We start from the raw sequence: 25,000 nt of genomic DNA on the forward strand, positions 1-25,000 counted from the left end.
TGACTCAGCACCAGAGAATTCACACCGGGGAGAAGCCGTACTTTTGCTCAGACTGCGGGAAATTTTTTTCGCAGCACTCGCAGCTTACTGCGCACAAGAAAATCCATTCCATGGAAAAAACCTTCTCTTGTTCTGAATGTGGGAGGTGTTTCAAACATCTCTCGCGACTTAAGATTCACCAGAAAATTCACTTAGGGGAAAAGCCATATTCGTGTCCTGAATGCGGCAAATGTTTCATACATCTCTCGCGACTTAAGATTCACCAGAAAATTCACTTAGGGGAAAAGCCATATTCGTGTCCTGAATGCGGCAAATGTTTCACGCAGCGCTTCAACTTCACGGAACATCAGAAAATCCATCGAGGGGAGAAGCCGTTCTCTTGTGCGGAGTGTGGGAAATGCTTTACACAGCGCTCAAACCTCAATGTGCACCGGAGAACTCACACAGGGGAGAAACCCTTCTTATGCATTCAGTGTGGGAAATGCTTTTCACAGCGCTCAAACCTCAATGTGCACCAGAGAACTCACTCACATTAATGCAATAAATTGTCTTCTGCTTATATTATTCTTACAACTCTCAAATACCCTTACACTTCATATCCCACAGCATATCCATATGCCTTGTGGCCATCTTTCATTCCCTGGCATGTAAATAATGAGAACATTTTTTTACTTTTATGCAGAGAAAAATACTTTACATGAACAACGCCATAATGCACATGGCATAATTTATACAATATTAAAAATAGCATACAATATCAACCACCCTTTAATTATACATGGCAAGCAAGATATCAACAAGGAGCGGATACACCTACCTAATGTTGTATAAATTATGCCATGTGCATTATGGCGTTCATGTAAAGTATTTTTCACTGCATAAAAGTAAAAATTATTATTTTCAAAACCACCTTTTTTCTAAATTGTGTCTGTTTTGAGAGTGCGAAAATACGGATAAAATACATTGGTACAGGTTACCTTTGGTAGGGGTAACATTTGTTCCTGCACCTCTAATTACTTTTTGAAAGTTTTGGTGTGCCCTCCATTCGCTATTAATTCTATATGTAAATAATGAGAGACTCTATAGCGTTTGTTCATTTGTCACTCAATGCAGTGTGAAACTTGATTGGAGTACTTAGCCCATAACTGGGGCATTTATACCTGTGGCAGGGAGAGAACACTGGTTTCTGTGGTCTGATGTAATTTCGGATCTGGCTAAATAAAAAAAGTCACTAATATTTTTTCATGGGCACAACTGTATCAGGGACATCTCTCTACATTTGCCATGTACAGAGATCCCATAAAACTATGGCAGCATAGGTATTCCCTGTACTAAGCACAATTCAGCAGGAACAGTCCCTAAGTTTGCTCATAGTCTGTACAGAGAGATCCCATAAAACTATGGCACATAGGTATTCCCTGTACTAAGCACAATTCAGCAGGAACAGTCCCTAAGTTTGCTCATAGTCTGTACAGAGAGATCCCATAAAACTATGGCAGCATAGGTATTCCCTGTACTAAGCACAATTCAGCAGGAACAGTCCCTAAGTTTGCTCATAGTCTGTGCAGAGAGACCCCATAATAGCAAATCAGTATAGGTATTCCCTGTACTAACCATCATTTATCAGAAAACAACAATTGTATGGGGGGCACTGTAGAGGCATTCTTGAGAGCAAATGCATTTACATTGAGGAAGTATTAAGGGCTTGCTCAGGGGTGTGTATAGTCTAGTGTTTCAATGTTGTGCCCCTTAACAGAATCCTCTACATTTGTTTCACATTGAGGGCCTAAGAATATGCTTTCTTGCTTTATATAAAACTGCCCAGGAGCATTATCCCTAATATAAAGCCAAAAAGTTGTTTAAATGACAACATAGAGACTTTGCAATATCCAACCAGAACTGTTTGAATGTCAGAGCTGTTACATATAGGCTATATGAGTCTGCGTGGGTCATAATTATCCAAAGTCAATCAGATGCTTCTCTGTGATCCATTCAGCAATAAAAACTACAGTCTCCCCGCTGGGGGCACCAGAATTCTAAAGTATCTGGGGAGGGATGAGACGGGTGCCCAGTATTAATATTCTTCAGTATCATTTTGCCTGTTGTTTTAGGGAAGAAGGACTCCAAAATAATTGCTTTGGGGATTAATATATTTAACATTGGCACCACCAACTATTTGCATGGTCTATGACTTTCCTTGTGACCTGACTTCCCCCAGTCTGTGCCGAAGTTCTCAGTAGCAGTTCCCATGCAGAATTGTTAAGTGCACCCCGGTAGCCCTATAAATCCCTGCATATTTCCTAGTGGGCCAGTCGGCCAATAAATGATCCTCAAGTACAACTCCCAGCATCCCCTGTAACTGCAATAACACCAATAAGAATGTTTAGCACTTAGGAAATGCTTTCAGTTGTATTTCAACTATAGCAGAAAAGAAGACAAAGCCGTGCTCATGACTAAAATGTATACAAAGAAAACATCGTCTGCACTTTATTAATCTGTACAGGACATTATAACGTGCAATAAACTACTAAAAAATGGGCATCCGGGGCCTTGTAGTGCAGCTACCCCTTCAGCCTAATCTTGTTTTGTAATAATACACTACATTTCCCATAATGCATGAGCTGCAGGAAGTAAGACTTGTCACATGATATGCCTGAGCCAGTCAGAGTGGTCCAAACCCAGAGTGGGGTGGTGCTTCTTAATAAGACACAACTGAAGTAGGAATTGAAGTTGAGATTTTTCAGATTAATGGACCCATTTGTATTAACTTTTTTCCCCTTAGCTCCTAACAAATAAACACTCACCCCAAATGTCCCCCTAACTGACCTTCAGACTGGGCCCCCTTAGCTCATAACAAGATTACAGATATATAGAAACATTGGGGTGTCACCCTGCTATAGTTCCAGGGGTACCCAGGGTACAAATAATCACTCACCCCAAATCTCCCCCTAACTGGCCTTCAGACTGGGCCCTTAGCTCATAACAAGGTTACAGATATATAGAAACATTGGGGTAACAGTCATCCTGCTATAGATCCAGGGGTACCCAGGGTACAAATAAACACTCACCCCAAATCTCCCCCTAACTGACCTTCAGACTGGGCCCCCTTTGCTCATAACAAGGTTACAGATATATAGAAACATTGGGGTGTCACCCTGCTATAGTTCCAGGGGTACCCAGGGTACAAATAAACACTCACCCCAAATCTCCCCCTAACTGACCTTCAGTCTGGGCCCCCTTTGCTCATAACAAGGTTACAGATATATAGAAACATTGGGGTGTCACCCTGCTATAGTTCCAGGGGTACCCAGGGCACAAATAAGCACTCACCCCAAATCTTCCCCTAACTGACCTTCAGACTGGGCCCCCTTAGCTCATAACAAGGTTACATATATATAGAAACATTGGGGTATCACCCTGCTATAGTTCCAGGGGTACCCAGGACACAAATAAACACTCACCCCAAATCTCCCCCTAACTGACCTTCAGACTGGGCCCCCTTTGCTCATAACAAGGTTACAGATATATAGAAACATTGGGGTGTCACCCTGCTATAGTTCCAGGGGTACCCAGGGTACAAATAAACACTCACCCCAAATCTCCCCCTAACTGACCTTCAGTCTGGGCCCCCTTTGCTCATAACAAGGTTACAGATATATAGAAACATTGGGGTGTCACCCTGCTATAGTTCCAGGGGTACCCAGGGCACAAATAAGCACTCACCCCAAATCTTCCCCTAACTGACCTTCAGACTGGGCCCCCTTAGCTCATAACAAGGTTACATATATATAGAAACATTGGGGTATCACCCTGCTATAGTTCCAGGGGTACCCAGGACACAAATAAACACTCACCCCAAATCTCCCCCTAACTGACCTTCAGACTGGGCCCCCTTAGCTCATAACAAGGTTACAGATATATAGAAACATTGGGGAACAGTCACCCTGCTATAGTTCCAGGGGTATCCAGGACACAAATAAACACTCACCCCAAATCTCCCCCTAACTGACCTTCAGTTTGGACCCCAGTTTATGAAAGTATACGGTGTAGATCTGTGTGTGAGGGTGACTATGCAGTTTATTACAGGTATAAAACTATTTGTATTACAGTAATGTCTCTTGTATAATATAAATATACTTAAAGGAACAGTTCAGTGTAAAAATAAAAATTAGATAAATAGATAGGCTGTGCAAAATAAAAAATGTATCTAATATAGTTAGTTAGGCAAAAATGTAATGTATAAAGGCTGGAGTGATTTTATATATAACATGTCAGTCAGACACTACTTCCTGCTTTTTAGCTCTCTTGGTTTCCACTGGTTGGTTACCAGGCAGTGACCTATCAGAGACTTGAGGGGGGGGGCACATGGGACATAACTGTTGCTTTTGAATCTGAGCTGAATGCTGAGGATCAATTACAAACTCACTGAACAGAAATGTCCCATGTGGCCTCCCTTCAAGTCACTGACTAACTCAGAGTTAGAGAGCTGAAAAGCAATAAGTTGGATTCTGGCTGTTTTATTAGACATCTGTTCACTCCAGCCTTTATACATTACATTTTTGACTAACTATATTAGAAACATTTTTTATTTTGCACAGTCTATTTATTTACCCAGTTTTTATTTTCACACTGAACTGTTCCTTTAAAAACATCTATGCCAGGTAATGTCTCTTTAGGCATAGATGTTTTTAAGTAGATTTATATTATACAAGAGACATGACTGAGCTTCTAGAACAGGAAAAATTACTGGATAACTGAATACTTACACAGTGTATATAATATGTAAATATAATCCTCATAAACTTGTGTTCCACAGCCGCTCCTCAGCCAGGGCAGGTCATATACTCCTAATCACTAATACCTGTAATGTTGCTTAAAATAATCCCAAAATTATTCCCAGCAAGATCCATGTACAAATCAAAGTTGTGTATTATGTCCAGGGTTTACTGGGGCATCTTCACACAGCATGGACTCATGAAACATTGGACTCTCTCTCTCTCTCTATGGAGGACTGAGGGCAGACATATTTTCTGTCACTGGTGTCATTGTCTCCACCCACTGTGACAGAAGACACGCCGCCTCAGATGGTTTATGTAAAAAGGTGAATAAACACAGAAGGTCCCCAAGTGTAGTTGTAGTACAGAGGAAGTGGAGGACCGGAAGCGCTACTCTGATAAGATAAGGAGCAGAGGCTGGAGCCACAGCTGTAGAGGCAATACACAGGAACAAGTAATGGGTAAGGGACAGATAATTTGCGGTATCGACGTCCTACTTCCGCCTCCAATTTGCGTTTGTGTGCAAGTGTTGAAGCCATTTTGCTCTGAGTTGTCACGTGACACTGACACGCTGGGAACTGGATAGCGTAAAACTACGTGTCCCGGCGTGCACCTCCTGCAGGAAATTAATCACGTGCATATTCAGAGCCAATCAGTGCAGCGCCTACAATAAAATGTGGATGAATACACTTGCAAACCAGGGATATACAAGCGGCTGCCCTCCAGCTATTCACCGGCTCTCCTGAGAGTTGTAGCTTAGTCCAACTTTGAGGCGGGGCAGGTTGTGCTTTGAGAGTTATTGTAACCTACACATGTACTCCAGGGGAATTCACGCTACGACAGAACGCGTGCCCTGATTGGCCCTCCCACGTCACGTGGCAGCCCGTATTTCCTGTTACCAATGCACGCTGGGAATTGTAGGAGATCGCTTTATGAGCCATCGATAGGATTATATCTATGGGAAGAAGATTACTGGTCCGTTGAATTCTGGGACTTTTGGTGGAACTACAAGCGATTGAGTTTTGTAAGCTTAGCTCTCTGCGCTGGTGAAGCGTCACGAGGGGATCAGGAGCGAATCAGTGCAATGGTTGTACTTGGCGTGGAGGCGGGACTTCCGGGTGAGACTATGCTGATTGCGGAAGTGATGTTCCAGGATGGTTTGTGCATTATATTTCGTGGCCAGTGGTGGAGGCGAGACTGATACATATGTTACCGCAGAGCGGATTGTCAGTCTGATTGTATCAAGCAGCGTCTTGGGCAGTTAGGGAGCCGCAGCCTACATTATGGGGTGTCAGTAATATCCACTTCATTGGGACAACAAGCTTCTCAGGTAATTGTTACTTTATTCATCCTGCACATACAGAGCATACTGGGAATTGTAGCCATGTCTGCACGAAAGCAAAGGGCAAATAACAAACATCACTGTTGTCTTGTACCTCAGTCATGGCCGCTCAAGTTTCTGCTCTTTATGGTCCCCACTGAGGTGCAGCCCAGTTACTCTTTGTACGTCTGTGAGGGGCAGTAACAAGCTGCACATTCAGACCCTTAACCTTAAAGGAGACATTTTGTGTAAAACATAAGAATGTGCCAGTGCGTTATACTCATTTACATATAGAAGAATTGTGCTTAACCAATCAGCAGCTAGCAGGACCTGATAGGGAACCGAAGCCTGTCTGTGCTTGTGTGACTGCAGGGCTGTGATTGGCTGTCCCCCTCCTACTGTGCGTCTGGCAGGGACACGCCCACCACTCATTTAAAACACAGACAGGGACCAGAGAACATCTATAGGGAGCTCCAATAAAGGGGCAGTTTTTAAAGATAATATTAATGTTTAGCACCATGTAAAAGCAACACCATATATTACTTATAATTGCCTACACAATTAGGGTTTATTCATTTATCATATGTCTCCTTTAACAACAGCATCTAAATACCTTTATCAGTTCCCAGGCTTCTGTGTGTGTCCCTTATACCCCCTTCTACAATGGATTCATTCCCTGTCCTTTCCACCCTCTAAATTAACATTGTACTAGCTCAACCCACCATGCTCATCTTAAAAACATGTGTATTTCTAGTATGCTGCCCCTTCAATAATCCAATGGTGCTGCAAAGGAGTGGAGACATCTTCATTCTACATATATGTTCTATTTCTAACTGCCTAATTCCATTGTCGCTTCCAGGTCAGTCCCTCCCACGAGGAGCCAATGGGAATGTGGGAGGAAGCGAGTGACACAGGGATGAAGGGGAAGAAGAAGGATAAAAATGAGCGGAACAAGAGAATCCTGAATCTGACACTGGAGATGATCTATCTGCTGACTGGAGAGGTGAGGGGCACTGTGACTGGCACACTGACAAGAGACTGTCTGTACAAAGGGGGTCTCTCTGCAGCTCAAACACCAATTCTCTCTTCCTTTCAATATTTAGCACTACATCCCTAGGAAGAAGTCAGATGATGGGGGGGCCCTGCATGCCCCTGGCTCCGTCATACAGAAGGAAAATAACAAGAATGACAAGAAGATCCTGGAACTCATGTCCAACATCATCCAGCTGCTGACTGGAGAGGTGGGTACAGCGGCCCCTTATTGTTTAGTAACGGTGGATGATAATCCCTTTCTCTGGCTGGGGGATGACTGGAACATTGTGTGTGACAGGTTGCCTTAAGGACTCATCATGTTTCCATCTATTTATCCATGCAGGAGTGGGTTCGTTTCAATAAAGACCATTCTCTCATCACAGAAGGGATAAAGGAGGAGTCCCAGCAGCTCCAGCCACAGGGTGAGTAATGGGTGCAGGGCAAAAAATATTAGAACTTGCGGTGTAGCTGATCAGCAACAGTACAAGGGCTGATCACAATTACATTAAATACTTTGCTTAAAGGAGACATATAGGATAGATGAAAGAAATTAATATTATCTTTAAAAATAGCCCCTTTATTGGAGCTCCCTATAGATGTTCTCTGGTCCCGGTCTGTGTTTTAAATGAGGGGTGGGCGTGTCCCTGCCAGAAGCACAGTAGGAGGTGGACAGCCAATCACAGCCCTGCAGTCACACAAGCACAGACAGGCTTCAGTTCCCTATCAGGTCCTGCTAGCTGCTGATTGGTTCCTGTCCTACAGTGCAGTGAGCTGGGAATTCAGGGAGCAGCAAGTGGAAGAGAAGGGAGGGATTATTAGGGTTTTGCAGAAATATTCAATAAATCAGCCTGAAACACTACTTTTTTAAGCACAATTGTTCTATATCTAAATGAGTATAACGCACTGGCACATTCTTATTTTTTTACACAATATGTCTCCTTTAAACTGATAAGCAAAGTATATGATAGAACCTACCAAAATAAAATGGAAATTATAGTGATTTTGACTTATAGGCAAATTAGAAGCACAGTAAGTAACAGTATAGTTAAACCACCCATTTTCTTTTTTACCTGGCTGGTATTAGAACATGATGAATAAGAAAATGGCCACTTATCAAAATGTTTAATTATGGTCCTTTGAAATCAGGTGCCATATATTTATCGTTACTTGCATGGTGAGGGGGATTTTAAGAAACACTAAATGTCCCCTTTTATGGGGTGTCTTTAGTTGTACCCAATGGCAGGATGATATTTAAAGGGGAACTATCATGAACATGAAAATTTAATTTATACTTCCTCATACTGAAATCAGAAACTTTCCAAATACAATCCATTAAATATTCTGCATTGTTTCTGAAATAATCAAGTTTATGTTCACTATTCCTCTCTCAGCATCTGTTTCTCTTCATTCTCTCTTCATGCAGCAGTTGTCAGATATTCATTGACAGTTAGATCCAATATATTTTATAGGGGGGCTCCTTTCCTAGCAGATGAATTAGATTTTGTTTGAACTGGAATCGGTTACATCTGCTAGGGAAAAGGACCCCCCTATAAGATATATTGGATCTAACTGTCAATGATAATGTGACACCCAACTGCTGCATGAAGACAGAATGAAGAGAAACAGATGCTGAGAGAGGAATAGTGAAGATAAACTTGATTATTTCAGAAACAATGCAGAATTTTTAATTTATTGTATTTGGAAAGTTTTTTTTATTTCAGCATGATGAAGCATAAATGAAATCTAAATTTTTGCGATGGTTCCCCTTTAACTAAGAGAGAGACCTAATTTATTTTGTATCTTTGCCAGACTGTGAATATGAAGATAAGAGAGATATTACAGCTGATCTGGGAGGAACATTATGTTATAATAATGAGACAAGCAAGATTGGGGCTGAAGGAGCACATTTTTTTGCTGACGGAAATGTGGAACAGCCTCCAACAGTCAGTGATATAAAAGAGGAACCTGTTTCATTGGAAGAGAGAAACCAATCAGATTGCAGCATTAATCCACATACAGAACAGATACAGGGAACAGATACAACTACTCCTATAATGGGATGCAGCCTGAAAAACAGCTTGTCAGCTAATTATATATTAGACAATATTAAAGAGGAAGCCGATACAAGTGAAATAAGCATCTTGCTATGTAATTCTGCCTCAAATTCGGTTAAAATAGAAGTGGTTTCTCATGAAGAGGGAAACCAATCAGATTGCAGCATTAATCCACTTACAGAACAAACACAGGGAACAGATACACCTACTCCTATCATGGGATGCAGAATGAATAACAGCTTGTCAGGTGATATAAAAGAGGAGGTGACTTTGTGTGCAGAGGGAAACCAATCAGATTGCAGCTTTAATCCACTTACAGAACAGATACAGGGAACAGATACTGCTGCTCCTGTCCTAAATAACAGTTCATCAGATCACATTGCAGGTGCCATTAAAGAGGAAGAATCAGACCTTTCTGATTTGACAATAATTACAGTTTCGGAACCGACCCCGATCACGGGCTGTAGCTTATCAACTGATTACAGAACAAACAGTAAGAAACTGAGGGCAAGGAAGCATCCAGATGAAAAGAGGAATAATGCAGCTAGCAAGCAGACATGTACAGATCGTATATGTGAACACGGTGTACAGGGGAAGTGCAACAACGCTACTTGCTACAAAGGATTTCATCGAAAAGAGGTTAATTTAAGGCAACGTAAAAATCGCACAGGACTGATATCAATTCCTGTGCCGGACTACAGAGAGAATTTTGATGGACAACAGCGGACTCATACTGAAGACACCCCACACTCATGTTCTGAATGTGGCAAGTGTTTTAAGCAGATTTCAAGCCTCATTGTCCATCAGAAAACGCACTCGGAAGAAAGTAAGTTCTCTTGTTCTGAATGTGGGAAATGTTTCCCACGTCTCTTACTCCTTAATATGCATCACAAGTCCCACAAACGAGTGAAACCATATCTCTGTTATAAATGTGGCAAATGTTATTTACAGCTTTCCGACCTTAATGCACACCAGTGCAGTCACAGAGGGGAGAAACCATTCCCTTGCTCTGTCTGTGGCAAATGTTTTACCCAGAGCTCGGAGCTGAACTTACATCAGAAACTCCACAGCGAGGATAAAGCCTTTACTTGCTCCGAGTGCGGGAAGTGTTTCTCACGTCTCTCCTCCCTCACTGTGCACCAGATCAGTCACACAGGGGACCAACCACTTTCTTGTTCCAAATGTGGGAAGTGTTTCACGTATCGATCACAACTCATTGTGCACCAGAGGAGCCATATTGGAATAAAACCCTACTCTTGCTCTGAGTGTGGCAAAGGCTTCACACAGCTCGCACACCTCAATGCACATTACAGAGTTCACCAGTCATAGTTGTTGTTTTTTTAGTTGAGTTCAAGCACTGGAATGTCTGGAGTGTCAAAGTTTCCTTTGTAGAAGAGTGTTAGGAGATTGTGTCATTTTATTGTTTAGAACTGTGTTCTTTATATTTGTTATAGCACATGGCAGTTGGGAGACTCATGTGCACTTACAGCAAAGAACTTAAACTAAGACACCGATACCTTTCTTTGTTTTGATCTCAAAACTGCAAAGTTCACGTAATTGTGTAGGCAATGTAGAATTTCAATTTGGGCATATACTTTATAACAGGCTCCCCATAGATCATGAGTGAAGTTGTCTCTTCTTGTTACAAACTATTGGTGGGTGTATCCAAATGGTCCTTATCCAGAAGCCGAGTTGGATACCGGAAGCCAATCACAGCAATGTCCTCTCACAGGTCTGCCTAACTGTTTGCTGCCCACCAATAAGATGGGGCATCTCAATCCTGCACCATCTATTATTTATTAATTTATTTCACAGAGTCACAACAAAGAAATCTTGAGTTTTTATAGGAGTTCCTAGCGGGAGAGCGTAGAGAGATCGTTCCACAGCAAAGAAAAACAAAAAAACTGCTCTTACAGCCAAACAGGTGGATCTGCCCTCAAGGCCAGGGTACCAGTGACCAAGGCTATCTTGAGAACAGAATCCATCCAAGTTAGGGGGTTCCTGGGGGAAGCTGCATACACATAAATATATCTCTGTCAGCAGCAAAGGGTAGAGAATCCTTGTGAGAGTTCCCATCTCCTTGTGCCCCACAGTACTTAAGAATTTTTGAGCCATTGATGCAATTGTATGTGTTTATCTGTCATTTTGCATCTGTGTATCTGATTAGTGATGGGTCACAAAGGGCCAGTAGAAAATAACAGGCATATAAATTGAGAATTGTGCCATACTGGCAATCTAGATTACTAATTATCACATGGGGGGGGTGCCATGTGATCAGTACTGTAGGGGAGGTATTCTCCTAGAAATTCCAGCAAAATATAGTTCCAGTACTAGAGAACTAAATCAGGCCATACCCATATTAAACTATGGCTTCTGTTAGCGTGGGAAACAAAGTCCGCTAAACTACAGAAGTATCTCAATGGTGCTAAGTTATTGGCTGTGGCCTGGAAAAGGCCATTCCAGAAAATTGCATAACAGTCTTAGCTCTTGCAGGAAAACAAATCTGTGCCTTGGGCACGCGTTTCTGAGGCCAGTATCACGAGTGCCACTTTCAGTGGTCAGAGAAGATTGTGTATCTAAAGCGTTAATCTGCAGTGCTGGAAGATGAACCACCAAGGCAGTATCCAGCCACATGTGAGATTGGAGTGGGGGTGCTCTCATGCCAATGTCTCCATATACATCTGCAGCGACCAAATGTGTAATTGCAACTTATATAGAAATTCTTTGTCCTAATGGCTCACAGTTGAGTACATATTTATGGATGTTTTGGCCAGAGGCAGTTTTTGCAACATGAACCTTGTGAAAAAAATAAGATCTTTTTTTTTTTTTTATTATGTAAAAATAAATGATGAAGTAAATATGCCCAAGCCTCTGATCCGTTCTCATGTCTTATATGGCTGGGATATTCATTAATCATTACTATCAGCCATTCGCTCCTGTCTGTGCTTTTTGTGATGTCACTGAAAGCGCTGGGTCCAACAAAGGGGTCCACGCTACAGTTAAGCTCAGGATTGGGTTGTGAGAAGTGGGTAGCTTTAGGTCTCTTTCATGACCAGCTTATCTCTGATAATTAAAGGAGACATATAGCATAATTTGAAACTACTCCAAGGAGGTAATTGGGAATAATACTGTATATGGTGCTGGTTTTATTTTGGGGTAAAATGAATATCTTAAAAAAAGTGCCCTTTATTGGAGTTACCTATGGATCTGCTGTGGTTCTTGTCCCTGTTTGAAATGAGGGGTGGGCGTGTCCTACTGTTCCCTGCCAGAAGGAGGGGGACAGCCAATCACAGCCCAGCAGTCACCCAAGCAAAGACAGGCTTCAGTTCCTGCTAGCTGCTGATTGGTTCCTGTCCTACAGTGCAGTGAGCTCAGTGCTGCCGGCTCCCCTGCACAGCCTGGGAAAGGAGGCAGCAGCAAGTGGAACAGATGGGAGAGACTAGAAGGATCAACATTGACAGATTTGTGTATTTCACACAATACATGTCCTTTAATCTATTGTGTATATTAATTGGAATGTCTTAGTGCCATTCTTCCCCATCACTAGAAGTCCCTGTCTATGGATGTCCCTATTTGAGGCCACAACTGAACTTCCCCAGTGCATGCAAGTATTACAGAAGACTGTTAGTCTAAAGTTGGCCATAGACTCAAAGATCCGATCGTACAAATCATCGAATGATCGGACTTCCCCGTCTCCCGAACTGCCACTAACCATTCCGATCAAATAAAGTAGAAAAGAACAGATCAGCCGATGTTCTGCCCCTGACAGTAATCGTACAAAAAAAGCTAGTGACAGTCTCCCACTGAAAATCGTACGATCGGCAATACACGCAGAGATATTATTGGCAGCCGACAGAAATCTTTTCACCTGTCCGATCGACCTGTTTGCTTTTTAATCCCATTGGCTGGTGAAGGCTGTTCCACTGGAGAAATTTCCAGGTTAGTGATATTTCCATTGGCACAACAATCTGCTCCTTCAGCCCCAATCTTGTTTGGCTCATTATTATAACATAATGTTCCTCCCAGATCAGATGCAATATCTCTCTTATCTTCATATTCACTGTCTGGCAAAGAAACCAGGAAAAGAGGGTGGTTGAAAGAGTTACAGCAATTATCCACTAGGTTGCTAGAGAGGCAAATGTCTTGCAAGGGATTGCTTTTTATGATGAGGTAAGTAAGATGCTGGATAGTGGGGGGCAGTAGATCTATTTGGATTTTGCCAAAGCGTTTGATACTGTGCCCCACAAACGACTGCTTTCTAAACTAAGGTCTGTTGGGCTTAATGAAGTCGTTTGCACATGGATAGGAAACTGGCTACAGGATCGGGTACAGAGGGTGGTTGTTAATGGGACATTCTCTACTTGGAGTAAGGTTCTTAGTGGGATCCCTCAGGGCTCAGTATTGGGGCCACTTTTATTTAACTTGTTCATTAATGACTTAGGGGAGGGTGTTGTAAGTAATGTATCAGTGTTTGCAGATGAGACAAAACTATCAGCCCAATTAATTCGATGAATTAAGATTCAATGTTGATAAATATAAAGTCCAGCTCCTGGGATGTAACAATATCCACTTATACCCTTAATGGGACTGCACTAGGCAAATCCATAATGGAGACGGAGCTTGGAGTCCTTTTTAGATAATAAACTTGGCTGTAGCAAGCAATCTAGAATATGCCGTACAGTTTTGGTCTCAAACAGGACATTATTGTATTAGAGAGGGGACAGAGAAGGGCAACTAAGCTGGTAAAGGGAAAATCTTAGCTATGAGGAAAGACTGGCCAAATTGGGGATGTTCATACTGGAGAAGAGGCGCTTAAGGGGAGATATGATAACTATGTATAAATATATAAGGGGATCATATAATAATCTCTCTAATGATTTATTTACCAGTAGGTCTTTCCAGCTGACACAAGGTCACCCATTCCAATTAGAAGAAAGGAGGTTCCACCTAAATATTCCTTTAGTTTGTGTCTAATGGGATTGCTAAGAAATAAACAAGGGACAGTTGTGCTAACCAATTATTTTTAAAACCATTAGGAGGGGGTGCAATGAGACTGTGATCACAAAATACATATAGACAAATACAAGAGGTCCTCTGCACTCAACCCATTATCAATATATTTAAGACATTGAGACATTTTGTGCATACAGCTACTAAAAAATGCCTTACACTTTAAAGGAGAAGGAAACCCTGTACCCCCACCCCACGTAGACCCCCTCCTTCCTCCCCCCAAGCTAACTGCCCCCCCCGGGAATGCCCCATACTTTATACTTACCCCTCATCTCAGATTCTGGCAGCGGACTTCACAGCATCCATCTTCCAGGTCCTCGGTAATCTGACTCGGAGATCGGTATGTCGGCGCATGTGCAGTTGGAGCAATTTGCCGGTTTTCGACAACTGCGCATGCGTCGAAATTGATGGAGATTGCCGATTGCCTTCCACACCACCTGTCTGCTACATACAATGCTGTTCTCACATCTGTACCCCGGCGGATTCAGAACACTTCACACGTCCATTCATGCAACTCTCACAAGTAACACTGTATCTAGGAGTTGCATGACACATTGGATAATCCTATCACAGTAACTACACATATAAACTCTTCACATAATCCAATCGTGATTAGATTGGTGGAAGAGTTTATATGCCGAGAACTTCCCACACCAGTCAGTTGAACTGAAGAAGCTGCTCGGATGAGTAGTGAAACGTCTTCATTGATTACTCAGCAAGTCCAGTTGTTTAAGATTTACCTATACTAGATATACCATGAACTGGATGAATGAAAATCTTCTTAGTCAGGGACTATTAGGGTTTATGCAGAAATATTCAATAAATCAGCTTGAAACACTACTTTTTAAAGCACTGTCCTTCTATATTTAGTAGAGTGTAATACATTGGTACATTTTTGTTTTTGACACAAAACGTCTCCTTTAAGAACATCTGGAACCTGATATTTCATGAGTCATAACATACGAACAGCCCTTAGGAGTTAGGCCTAAGTTGGCTGGAGGGCACACAAACCCCATCCTGACTCTAAGAGAGGCTGTTTCAAGTACACTGTGTGATGAAGGTGCATGCATACCACAGCACAATATTGCATGAAATAACTCTGTACCAAACCTATTGTACAACACTCTTCCTACTACGTGCATTCAGTCTTTGCATTGTGCATTTCTCCAGCAACGCTCTAGTATCAGAACAGGATGCTTGGTGAGTACTCAATCCACGAATGTAAAGAAATAACGCAAACCTTGGAACATATGAAATGTATTTATTTTAGTTGCATTTTTAGTTCAAACCTGTAATAAAAATAGAATACAAAGTAGATACATATTAAAAACTGTATAGTCTTTTTTTTGTTTATAATTGTTTCTCTAAAGATCTACAAAAGCAAGTTGGGGGTCAGACACTATAGTGAACATACAAAACATTTTTACTGGTGAACTCTTTCATGCGAAATGAGTCGGGACTGGCGTGTAAACCACTTCCCACACACAGAACAAGAGAAGGTTCTTTCTCCGGTGTGAATTCTCTGGTGCTCTGCTAGATTGGTGCGACGTGTAAAGCATTTTCCGCATTCTGAACAAAAGTATGGCTTTTCCCCTGTGTGAACTTTCAGATGTACGCTCAGGTCTGATCGTTCTCTAAAGGATTTCCCGCATACAGAACAAGAGTACGGTTTCTCCCCGGTGTGAATTCTCTGGTGGACGGTGAGACGCGAGCGACGGGCAAAACATTTACCACAGTCGGAGCAACAGAACGTTTTTTCCCCTGTGTGAATTAACTGATGGAGTGTCAGATGTGAGCGGCGTGAAAAACACTTCCCACATTCAGAGCATGAGTGTGGCTTTTCCCCGGTGTGAATTTTTTGATGTACACTAAGATACCAGCGACGAGTAAAACATTTCCCACATTCCAAACATATAATGGGTTTGTCTCCGGTGTGAGTCTTCTGATGTTTACTGAGATCTAAGGCATGGGCGAAACATATCCCACACTCCGAACAAATACACGGCTTCTCTCCCGCGTGACTTTCTTGATGTTTAACAAGATCCTCATTGCTAATAAAACCTTTTTGGCATTCAGTGCAGTTATAGATGTCCGTTAGGAATTGTTCTCTTTCATAAGACATACTTGTGTCTTTATTCACGTTTGTCCTATATTTGCCCCACATTATTTCTGAAAATCTGTTACTTGGGTTGTTTCCCATAATAGGATTAGGCGTATCTGTTCCTTCTACATTTTCTGTAACCATAATAACATTGAAATCATGATGGTTTCCCCCTTCACATAAAGCAGATGCCTCTTTTATACCATTTGGTATATAATTAACTGACGAGTCATTATTTGGGCTGGACCGCAAGCTAGGAGAAGCTGCATCTGTCCCTTGTTTCTGTTCTTTAACGGTAATAATATTGCAATCTGGATGGTTTCTCCGTTCACATGAAGCAGGTGCCTTTTTAATAACATTTGATATGTAATTTGCTGCCAAGCTGTGGCCAGTGATAGCAAATGTGCCCTTTTCCACTGCTGGGTCTGAAATTGTTATAATTCTGAAATCAGGAATATTTTTTTCATGATAGGACACTGGCTCTTCTTTAATTCCATGTGAAATATAATTAGTTGTTGGTTTGTTATTCAGGCTGCACCCCATGATAGGAGTAGGTGTATCTGTTCCTTGTATCTGTTCTGTAAGTGGATTAATGCTGCAATCTGATTGGTTCCTCCCTTCACATGAAGCCACTTCCTCTTTTAAATCATCCGACAAGTGGTTATTCAGGCTGCATCCTATGATAGGAGTAGGTTTATCTGTTTCCTGTATCTGTTTTGTAAGTGAATTAATGCTGCAATCTGATTGGTTCCTCCCTGCATGTGAGGCTGCTTCCTCCTTAATCCCATTGGCTGGTAGTCGATGTCTAAATGGAGAAATGTCAGTAATTTTGACATCTCCGTTTGCAGAAAAAACATTTTCATCAACCAGGTCTATCGTGTTATTTTCTGGTAAAGATACAAAAAAAAAAAAAAAAAAAAAGAAAGTCATTCTGGTACCTTCCTGCCAACAGATTTCATATAAAATAGGTACATATTTTGAGACTCTGTACACCTGTAGGTTTCACATACACACACCTGTCATATGATTTGTCCTTGTAAGGTGCAAACTCAAATGCAAATTTGCATCATCGGCATTTTGCCCCCATAAGCAAAAGATTCTGCACTGGCAGAACAGCACATCAACTGAGATGTGTTAGATTTTCCATTGGACACCTGTACCGATGATCATACATTTTACTCTACAGAAGGTGCGCACCTTTGTTGCCACGTTCTGTGGTATGATGGGTGTTCTGAGTGTACCTACACACATCTTATTGTATTTACTAATATATAATTTGGATTATATCCCTTATATGGAACATATTTCAGTTACATATCTGCATAAATATTGATACCACACAGTCTATATATTGTGCATGTTAATAAGTTGCAACACCAGATTCTGATAATATTATGCCCATACAGAACATTACTCACTCGTCATTCCTTCCATTTCAATGTCCTTGTTTCCTTTTTTTTTATAGTCCCATTCCTAAAAAGGAAAAATAGATGGAAACATGATGAGTCCTTATGGCAACCTGTCACACACAATGTTCCAGTCATCCCCCAGCCAGAGAAAGGGATTATCATCCACTGTTACTAAACAATAAGGGGCCGCTGTACCCACCTCTCCAGTCAGCAGCTGGATGATGTTGGACATGAGTTCCAGGATCTTCTTGTCATTCTTGTTATTTTCCTTCTGTATGACGGAGCCAGGGGCATGCAGGGCCCCCCCATCATCTGACTTCTTCCTAGGGATGTAGTGCTAAATATTGAAAGGAAGAGAGAATAGTGTTTGAGCTGCAGAGAGACCCCCTTTGTACAGACAGACAGTCTCTTGTCAGTGTGCCAGTCACAGTGCCCCTCACCTCTCCAGTCAGCAGATAGATCATCTCCAGTGTCAGATTCACCATTCTCTCCTTCTTCCCCCGCTCCTCCTCCTCCTCATTTTTATCCTTCTTCTTCTTCTTCCCCTTCATCCCTGTGTCACTCGCTTCCTCCCACAATCCCATTGGCTCCTCGTGGGCGGGACTGAGCTGGAAGTGCCTTTCCAAACAAAAGGAAATATAGAACATAAAAGAAATAGCAGAGAGAGCTGTGCCAGACACACAGGGGGATAATGGAGAGGGTGGGTGACTTCTCTGTTGCTCTTACAGGATAAAGTTACCAGTGTGCTCTGACAACCAAACCTGATAGTGTCAGTGCGGCCTCTGTCCCTGACTGAGCTGCTCCTGTTTCCCAGGACAAGTGCTGCTCTGCCTGAAGCTGAGGGGAGAGAAAAACTTACTGGTTGGCCTAGAGATGAGCCAATGGTCCTCACTGTGCGCTTGCAACCAGACTTGATATTCAGAGCAGCTTCCCTAACCCACTGGCAAGGGGGCGGGACAGATAACTGAATAGAAACCCTTAGTTGTAAATGTCACTCATACACTGATAGCGGCAACAAATAGCGGCCGCAAGCCGCACGGATCGGCGCTGTCTACTATGCGCATGCGCGCGAAACCAATTCCAATTGGATAGTCGGTATATTTTTTTTGACCAATGCGGTATGACGCTGACGTTTATGCTGCACGCGTAAATAAGATGCCTCTGATCTCGGCTAAGGATGCCGACCAATGGAAGGCGAGCGCCAGTCAAAGCTCGTAGTGCGCATGCGATTTGGAGCTAGTGCTGTAGCCAATGGGACTTAGAGCAGCGGTTCCAGATATTGAGACCTGAGGGACGAGCTAGTGGACATTTTGTTTTTCTTGGTGCTCCAGTCACGGACGGACCTCGGCTTGTTCCGGAGTTGCTGCTTTGCTTTTGGCTCTCGGTACAGCGGGTTCAGTGTTTCCATAAGGTTTAATGGCGGCGCCTCATATTGTTTGTCACAGACCTTTACTTGTCGGGGAGATTCTTTGTTATTATTTGTCTGCTCCTAATGTATCTGCTACTCTGTCTGACTGGAACCTCAATACTAATTCTCTCTCAGTCACATTCATTGGAATTTAGTGGAGACATTGTGTGTAAATAATCCTTTACCTATAGAACAATTGTGCTTGGAAAAGTAACACGTGAGGTTGAGAAAAGACACACGTCCATCCAATTCAACCTTAAATCTATATATAATCTGCCTAATATATATAATCTGCCTAATATATATAACCTGCCTAATATATAACCTGTCTAATATATATAACCTGTCTAATATATATAACCTGCCTAATATATAACCTGTCTAATATATATAATCTGCCTAATATATAACCTGTCTAATATATATAATCTGCCTAATATATATAATCTGCCTAATATATAACCTGTCTAATATATATAACCTGTCTAATATATATAATCTGCCTAATATATAACCTGTCTAATATATATAATCTGTTTAATATATAACCTGTCTAATATATATAATCTGCCTAATATATATAATCTGCCTAATATATAACCTGTCTAATATATATAACCTGTCTAATATATATAATCTGCCTAATATATAACCTGTCTAATATATATAATCTGTTTAATATATAACCTGTCTAATATATATAATCTGCCTAATATATATAATCTGCCTAATATATAACCTGTCTAATATATATAATCTGCCTAATATATAACCTGTCTAATATATATAATCTGCCTAATATATATAATCTGCCTAATATATAACCTGTCTAATAAATATAACCTGTCTAATATATATAATCTGCCAAATATATAACCTGTCTAATATATATAACCTGCCTAATATATAACCTGTCTAATATATATAACCTGCCTAATATATATAATCTGCCTAATATATAACCTGTCTAATATATATAATCTGCCTAATATATAACCTGTCTAATATATAACCTGTCTAATATATAACCTGTCTAATATATAACCTGTCTAATATATAACCTGTCTAATATATAACCTGCCTAATATATAACCTGCCTAATATATAACCTGCCTAATATATAACCTGCCTAATATATAACCTGTCTAATATATATAATCTGTCTAATATATATAATCTGCCTAATATATATAATCTGCCTAATATATAACCTGTCTAATAAATATAACCTGTCTAATATATATAATCTGCCAAATATATAACCTGTCTAATATATATAACCTGCCTAATATATAACCTGTCTAATATATATAACCTGCCTAATATATATAATCTGCCTAATATATAACCTGTCTAATATATATAATCTGCCTAATATATAACCTGTTTAATATATATAATCTGCCTAATATATAACCTGTCTAATATATAACCTGTCTAATATATAACCTGTCTAATATATAACCTGTCTAATATATAACCTGCCTAATATATAACCTGCCTAATATATAACCTGTCTAATATATATAATCTGTCTAATATATATAATCTGCCTAATATATAACCTGTCTAATATATATAATCTGCCTAATATATAACCTGTCTAATATATAACCTGTCTAATATATAACCTGCCTAATATATAACCTGCCTAATATATAACCTGTCTAATATATATAATCTGTCTAATATATATAATCTGTCTAATATATATAATCTGTCTAATATATATAATCTGTCTAATATATATAATCTGCCTAATATATAACCTGTCTAATATATATAACCTGTCTAATATATATAACCTGCCTAATATATATAACCTGCCTAATATATATAATCTGCCTAATATATATAACCTGCCTAATATATATAACCTGCCTAATATATATAACCTGCCTAATATATATAATCTGCCTAATATATATAACCTGCCTAATATATATAATCTGCCTAATATATAACCTGCCTAATATATAACCTGCCTAATATATAACCTGCCTATCTGCCAGTTGATCCAGAGGAAGGCAAAAAACCCATCTGAAGCCTCTCCAATTTGCCTCAGAGGGGGGAAAATTCCTTCCCGACTCCAAGATGCAATGGGACCAGTCCCTGGATCAACTTGTACTATGAGCTCTCTCCCATATCCCTGTATTCCCTCACTTGCTAAACACCATCCAACCCCTTCTTGTACCTATCTAATGTATCAGCCTGTACCACTGATTCACTTCCCAGCTCTCCCTGTAACACCCCTTTCCCTCCTCTAATCTCATTGGCTCCCTCCTGTCTGCTGGGAGGAGCTACTGGTGAATAAAGCATCCGACCCTTCCTTGTACCTATCTAATGTATCAGCCTGTACCACTGATTCAGGGAGACAATTCCACATCTTCACAGCTCTCACTGTAACAAACCCCTTCCCAATATTTAGCTAGAACCACTTTTCTTACTGGTAAATAAATCAGTTATATATACCTTATATATTTATACATAGTTATCATATCTCCCCTTAAGTGCCTCTTCTCCAGAGTGAACATCCCCAATTTGGCCAGTCTTTCCTCATAGCTAAGATTTTCCCTTTACCAGCTTAGTTGCCCTTCTCTGTCCCCTCTCTAATACAATAATGTCCTGTTTGAGTGATGGAGACCAAAACTGTACGGCATATTCTAGATGGACCCAATACTGAGCCCTGAGGGACCCCACTAAGAACCTTTCTCCAAGTAGAGAATGTCCCATTAACAACCACCCTCTGTACCTGATCATGTAGCCATGGCATGGCCAGTTTAGTAGGAAACTGTAGATTTGGATGGTCAGATTATGCAGCTTGTGGTAATGGAAATGGTCAAGTCGTTAGCACTGAGTCACTGGGAAATGTTCGCCTTGGATGTCCATATTTGTAAGAGATGATTGTAAAGGATGCCCAACACATTACGAAGAATTACGAACTGTGCTACAAAGATTAAGTCAGTGTTCATGCAGTGTATAAAGGACTGTGCTACCTCACATAATAGAATAGAAACATACAATGCCCTACTCAGTGTGCAGAAAGGCCACCTTCTTGCATTTTGCCAACTTCATGGAGCATTGTGCAAATAGCCACAGGTCTCTGTGCTTTGTCTCATGGAGCAAGAGATATGCAAAATGCTATTTTAATCTACTGGGGCTGTGTTGGAACGTGCTAGATTTAAAGGGGGCATATAGACATCCTCCCCTACCACCCCTAACTTGTGAATCATCTGCATGTGCAAGTTAAGGAGCAGAAGGAGGCTCAGTCCTGTCCTTACCTCCTGCCCAAAGGCAGCATAGTATTTATAGTTAGACCCTGTTTTAATTGTGGTTCTATGAGTTTCTCGGAAATAATTAAAACACACCAGCTACGTCTAACCAAAGGTTTATTACAGACAATAGAATGAAAAAGAACACATTACCGAATGAGCAAGCACCTCTCACCTCTGCAACCAAGACTGAGAGATCCCATTACAGTCCGCAGATCGAGGCTCAAATGGCTTCAACGGTCCTGTGGCTGCACGCGTTAACCCCACAGGCAAAATCTCAGCTGACCGAACGGAGACCCCCAGTTTATATAGGCTTAGCTCATATAATGATTTGGTTAATAACAGATCTTGCTTCCCATGCGCTCATCAAGATCTGGCCAGACACCACAACATGCACAAACCCGAAACAGAGATCTTATCTTAGCTAACTAGTAGCTGAATAGCATATTGTAATATAATAAAGAAGAGTCTGATAAGGGCTTCCGAAATCATTAGCATATTAGATAATACATATGCAAGAACAACTATTAGGTCATCAATTTGATAAGTTCCCATGATTTTTCTTGCACAAAGCTTCATTATACAGGATTATAGATTATAAAGCCGCCTTGTATACTATGATACAAAGCTTTGATATACACAATTATACGTTATAAAGCTGTCTTGAACACTATATTGGGCTCAACATATGACATCGGGCTCAACAGTAGAACAGTTCTTTTTGATATATTTTTATACAATTCATCAAAGTATTGCAATGAGCTATTGGGCTTAATCAGAGTATTATCATGAGCCATTAGTGAAAAAAACTGCTATTATTACAGACCCATTAATAATTCATGTAATTAAAAAGAATTGCTGTGTACTGGTTTTATGAAACTGGGAGCATCAAGTTTACAGGATCTCTTGAAAACAAGAGTGTATGACGTGTGTATGAACCAAAAGACCCTGCTGTGATCTGTCACATTCCTGCCTGGCCCAGGGGCCAAATGTTTGTTGGTTGGCCTCCAAAAACTGTAACTGCACCTACAGAGCAACATGGTTCCTTAATGAATCCGGAGGGCAATGAAAGTGAGGGCCTTGCAAGGTTGCAGTGGAATCCCTATGTGTACATCAGGCCAATACCCACTCAAGGTTTTCATCATGTTGAGGAGGATTCAGGGGGCAGTGATGAGGAGGATATAGAGTGGGAAAATGGAGGCAACAAATATGGACCTCCACCAATGGCCTACTGGGAACCTTGGCATGGGTATCTGTGCCACACAAAGTTTCTCTCCTAGGGAAGGAGCAGGGGAAGGCCCAAGTGAAAATGGCTACAATGGGGCCTTGAGGACCGAAGAGGAGGTTCAGGTTCCTCCGAGGGAAATGGAAGAGGGTCCAAATGATGTGAAGGAGGACCAACATGCAGCTGTTTATGAGCAGAGTCTAGTGACTCGGACAGTTTCAGTGAAACAAGTGATTTTTCTGACGGTGATCAGTCAAGTGACGACAATAAAATGTACAGAATGGCAAAGAAATTATATAAAACTATGAGGTCGAGGAGAGGCCAGAGGGAGCCAATCAACAGTGGGGAAAATGTCTAGACAGAGCTCAGCCAATCAAATGAAATCTGTCGGATCAGCTGACACAAACATAATCACATTGCCACCTCTCTGCCCTCACCTGTCCCAGAAAGTGCGCAGAAAGGGAGGTTTGTGGACATTTTTGCTCTAACAAAAGAAGCTGTTAAAGCTGCCAAGACAAATGATAAGAAGCCCCAAAGCAGAGAATTCCGTGATTGGCTGAAGGGATTTTTGATATACATCAGCGTGTACTTCGAATAATACCGCGCAGGGCCTTGCTGTCATTAAGAACATGTATACTATTTTTGATATGTATACAACGTATGGGGGCACGGCCTGGAAGGATTATGACTGGGATTTTAGGAAGGAAATGGACAGCAGCAAAGATTTCAATTTTGCCCAGAGAAAAATGGATCTGTGGTTGGAGCACATCTACAAGGGGAGAGCGAGCAGTTCCTGTGAAAAGCAGGGTGCAACAAAAGGCTCTTGTGTCTTTAAGACAAAGAAAATATGTTATGGATACAATAGGAAGCAATGTCGCTGGGGTCTCTCCTGCAAATTCCGACACGTATGCTCCATGTGCTTCACACCCCACCCAGCCAGCGCCACAAACTCAAGTAAGAGGCGCCGGGAAAGACACAAGTGATGAGCCCCTAGTGAATCAGGGCAGTCATCCTTTTTATTTGCCATAACATTGGTGTTGAATGTGATTTATAATTTTGCCATAAAAGTATTTGTGTGATTCTTTTACATTGCTTCTCTTACCCTCATGTTCCTGTATGAGGGGGGCTGCCATATTTGTGCAGCAGGAGTCTGTTAGCATTAGAAACTCTAACTGACAGACTGAGATGTGACGGGTTTAGGAACTTCAAGTAACAATTACTTACAAAATCAGAACTATCAGCGAAAAACGATCAACATGACCCATAGGCAACTTTTAATGTAGATTAATATTTTGAAAAGAAAATTTTTAGTGTCAATATCACTTTACATAGTTACATACATAGTTAAATTGGGTTGAAAAAAGACAAAGTCCATCAAGTTCAACCCCTCCAA

The 25,000-nt window shown here is 41.0% G+C and overlaps 3 protein-coding genes across 14 annotated transcripts in view; 1 reads left to right on the forward strand and 2 right to left on the reverse strand.

Annotated features, from left to right (window-relative positions):
- The window catches only part of LOC108704314 (oocyte zinc finger protein XlCOF7.1-like), a 224,937-nt gene extending 212,893 nt beyond the window's left edge, over nucleotides 1-12,044 (forward strand). For 4 of the 7 annotated variants that reach the window (XM_041579040.1, XM_041579043.1, XM_041579044.1 and 1 more), the window contains 3 exons: nucleotides 6,956-7,099; nucleotides 7,472-7,550; nucleotides 8,938-12,044. In XM_041579040.1, the coding sequence (XP_041434974.1) occupies nucleotides 6,980-7,099; nucleotides 7,472-7,550; nucleotides 8,938-10,511 (1,773 nt within the window). In that variant the 5' untranslated portion in view covers nucleotides 6,956-6,979 and the 3' untranslated portion in view covers nucleotides 10,512-12,044. Of the gene's footprint in view, nucleotides 1-4,664; nucleotides 6,106-6,944; nucleotides 7,100-7,289; nucleotides 7,338-7,471; nucleotides 7,551-8,937 lie in introns of those variants that run through there. The other 3 variants (XM_041579041.1, XM_041579045.1, XM_041579046.1) reach the window with 3 other exon arrangements.
- The window catches only part of LOC108704256, a 46,490-nt gene extending 28,536 nt beyond the window's left edge, over nucleotides 1-17,954 (reverse strand). The window contains exons 1-3 of the mRNA XM_041578377.1: nucleotides 17,902-17,954; nucleotides 17,712-17,766; nucleotides 15,620-17,180 (exon numbers count right to left, since the gene is read on the reverse strand). Coding sequence (XP_041434311.1) covers nucleotides 15,620-17,180; nucleotides 17,712-17,766; nucleotides 17,902-17,934 — 1,649 coding nt within the window. The 5' untranslated portion in view covers nucleotides 17,935-17,954. The remainder of the gene's footprint in view (nucleotides 1-15,619; nucleotides 17,181-17,711; nucleotides 17,767-17,901) is intronic.
- The window catches only part of XB5772961.L (Gastrula zinc finger protein XlCGF53.1 L homeolog), a 579,535-nt gene that overhangs the window by 125,602 nt on the left and 428,933 nt on the right, over nucleotides 1-25,000 (reverse strand). The gene's annotated exons all lie outside the window — the stretch shown is intronic.

Source organism: Xenopus laevis, chromosome 9_10S, assembly GCF_017654675.1.
Source record: "Xenopus laevis strain J_2021 chromosome 9_10S, Xenopus_laevis_v10.1, whole genome shotgun sequence".
In the NCBI taxonomy this organism is placed as follows: domain Eukaryota; kingdom Metazoa; phylum Chordata; class Amphibia; order Anura; family Pipidae; genus Xenopus; species Xenopus laevis.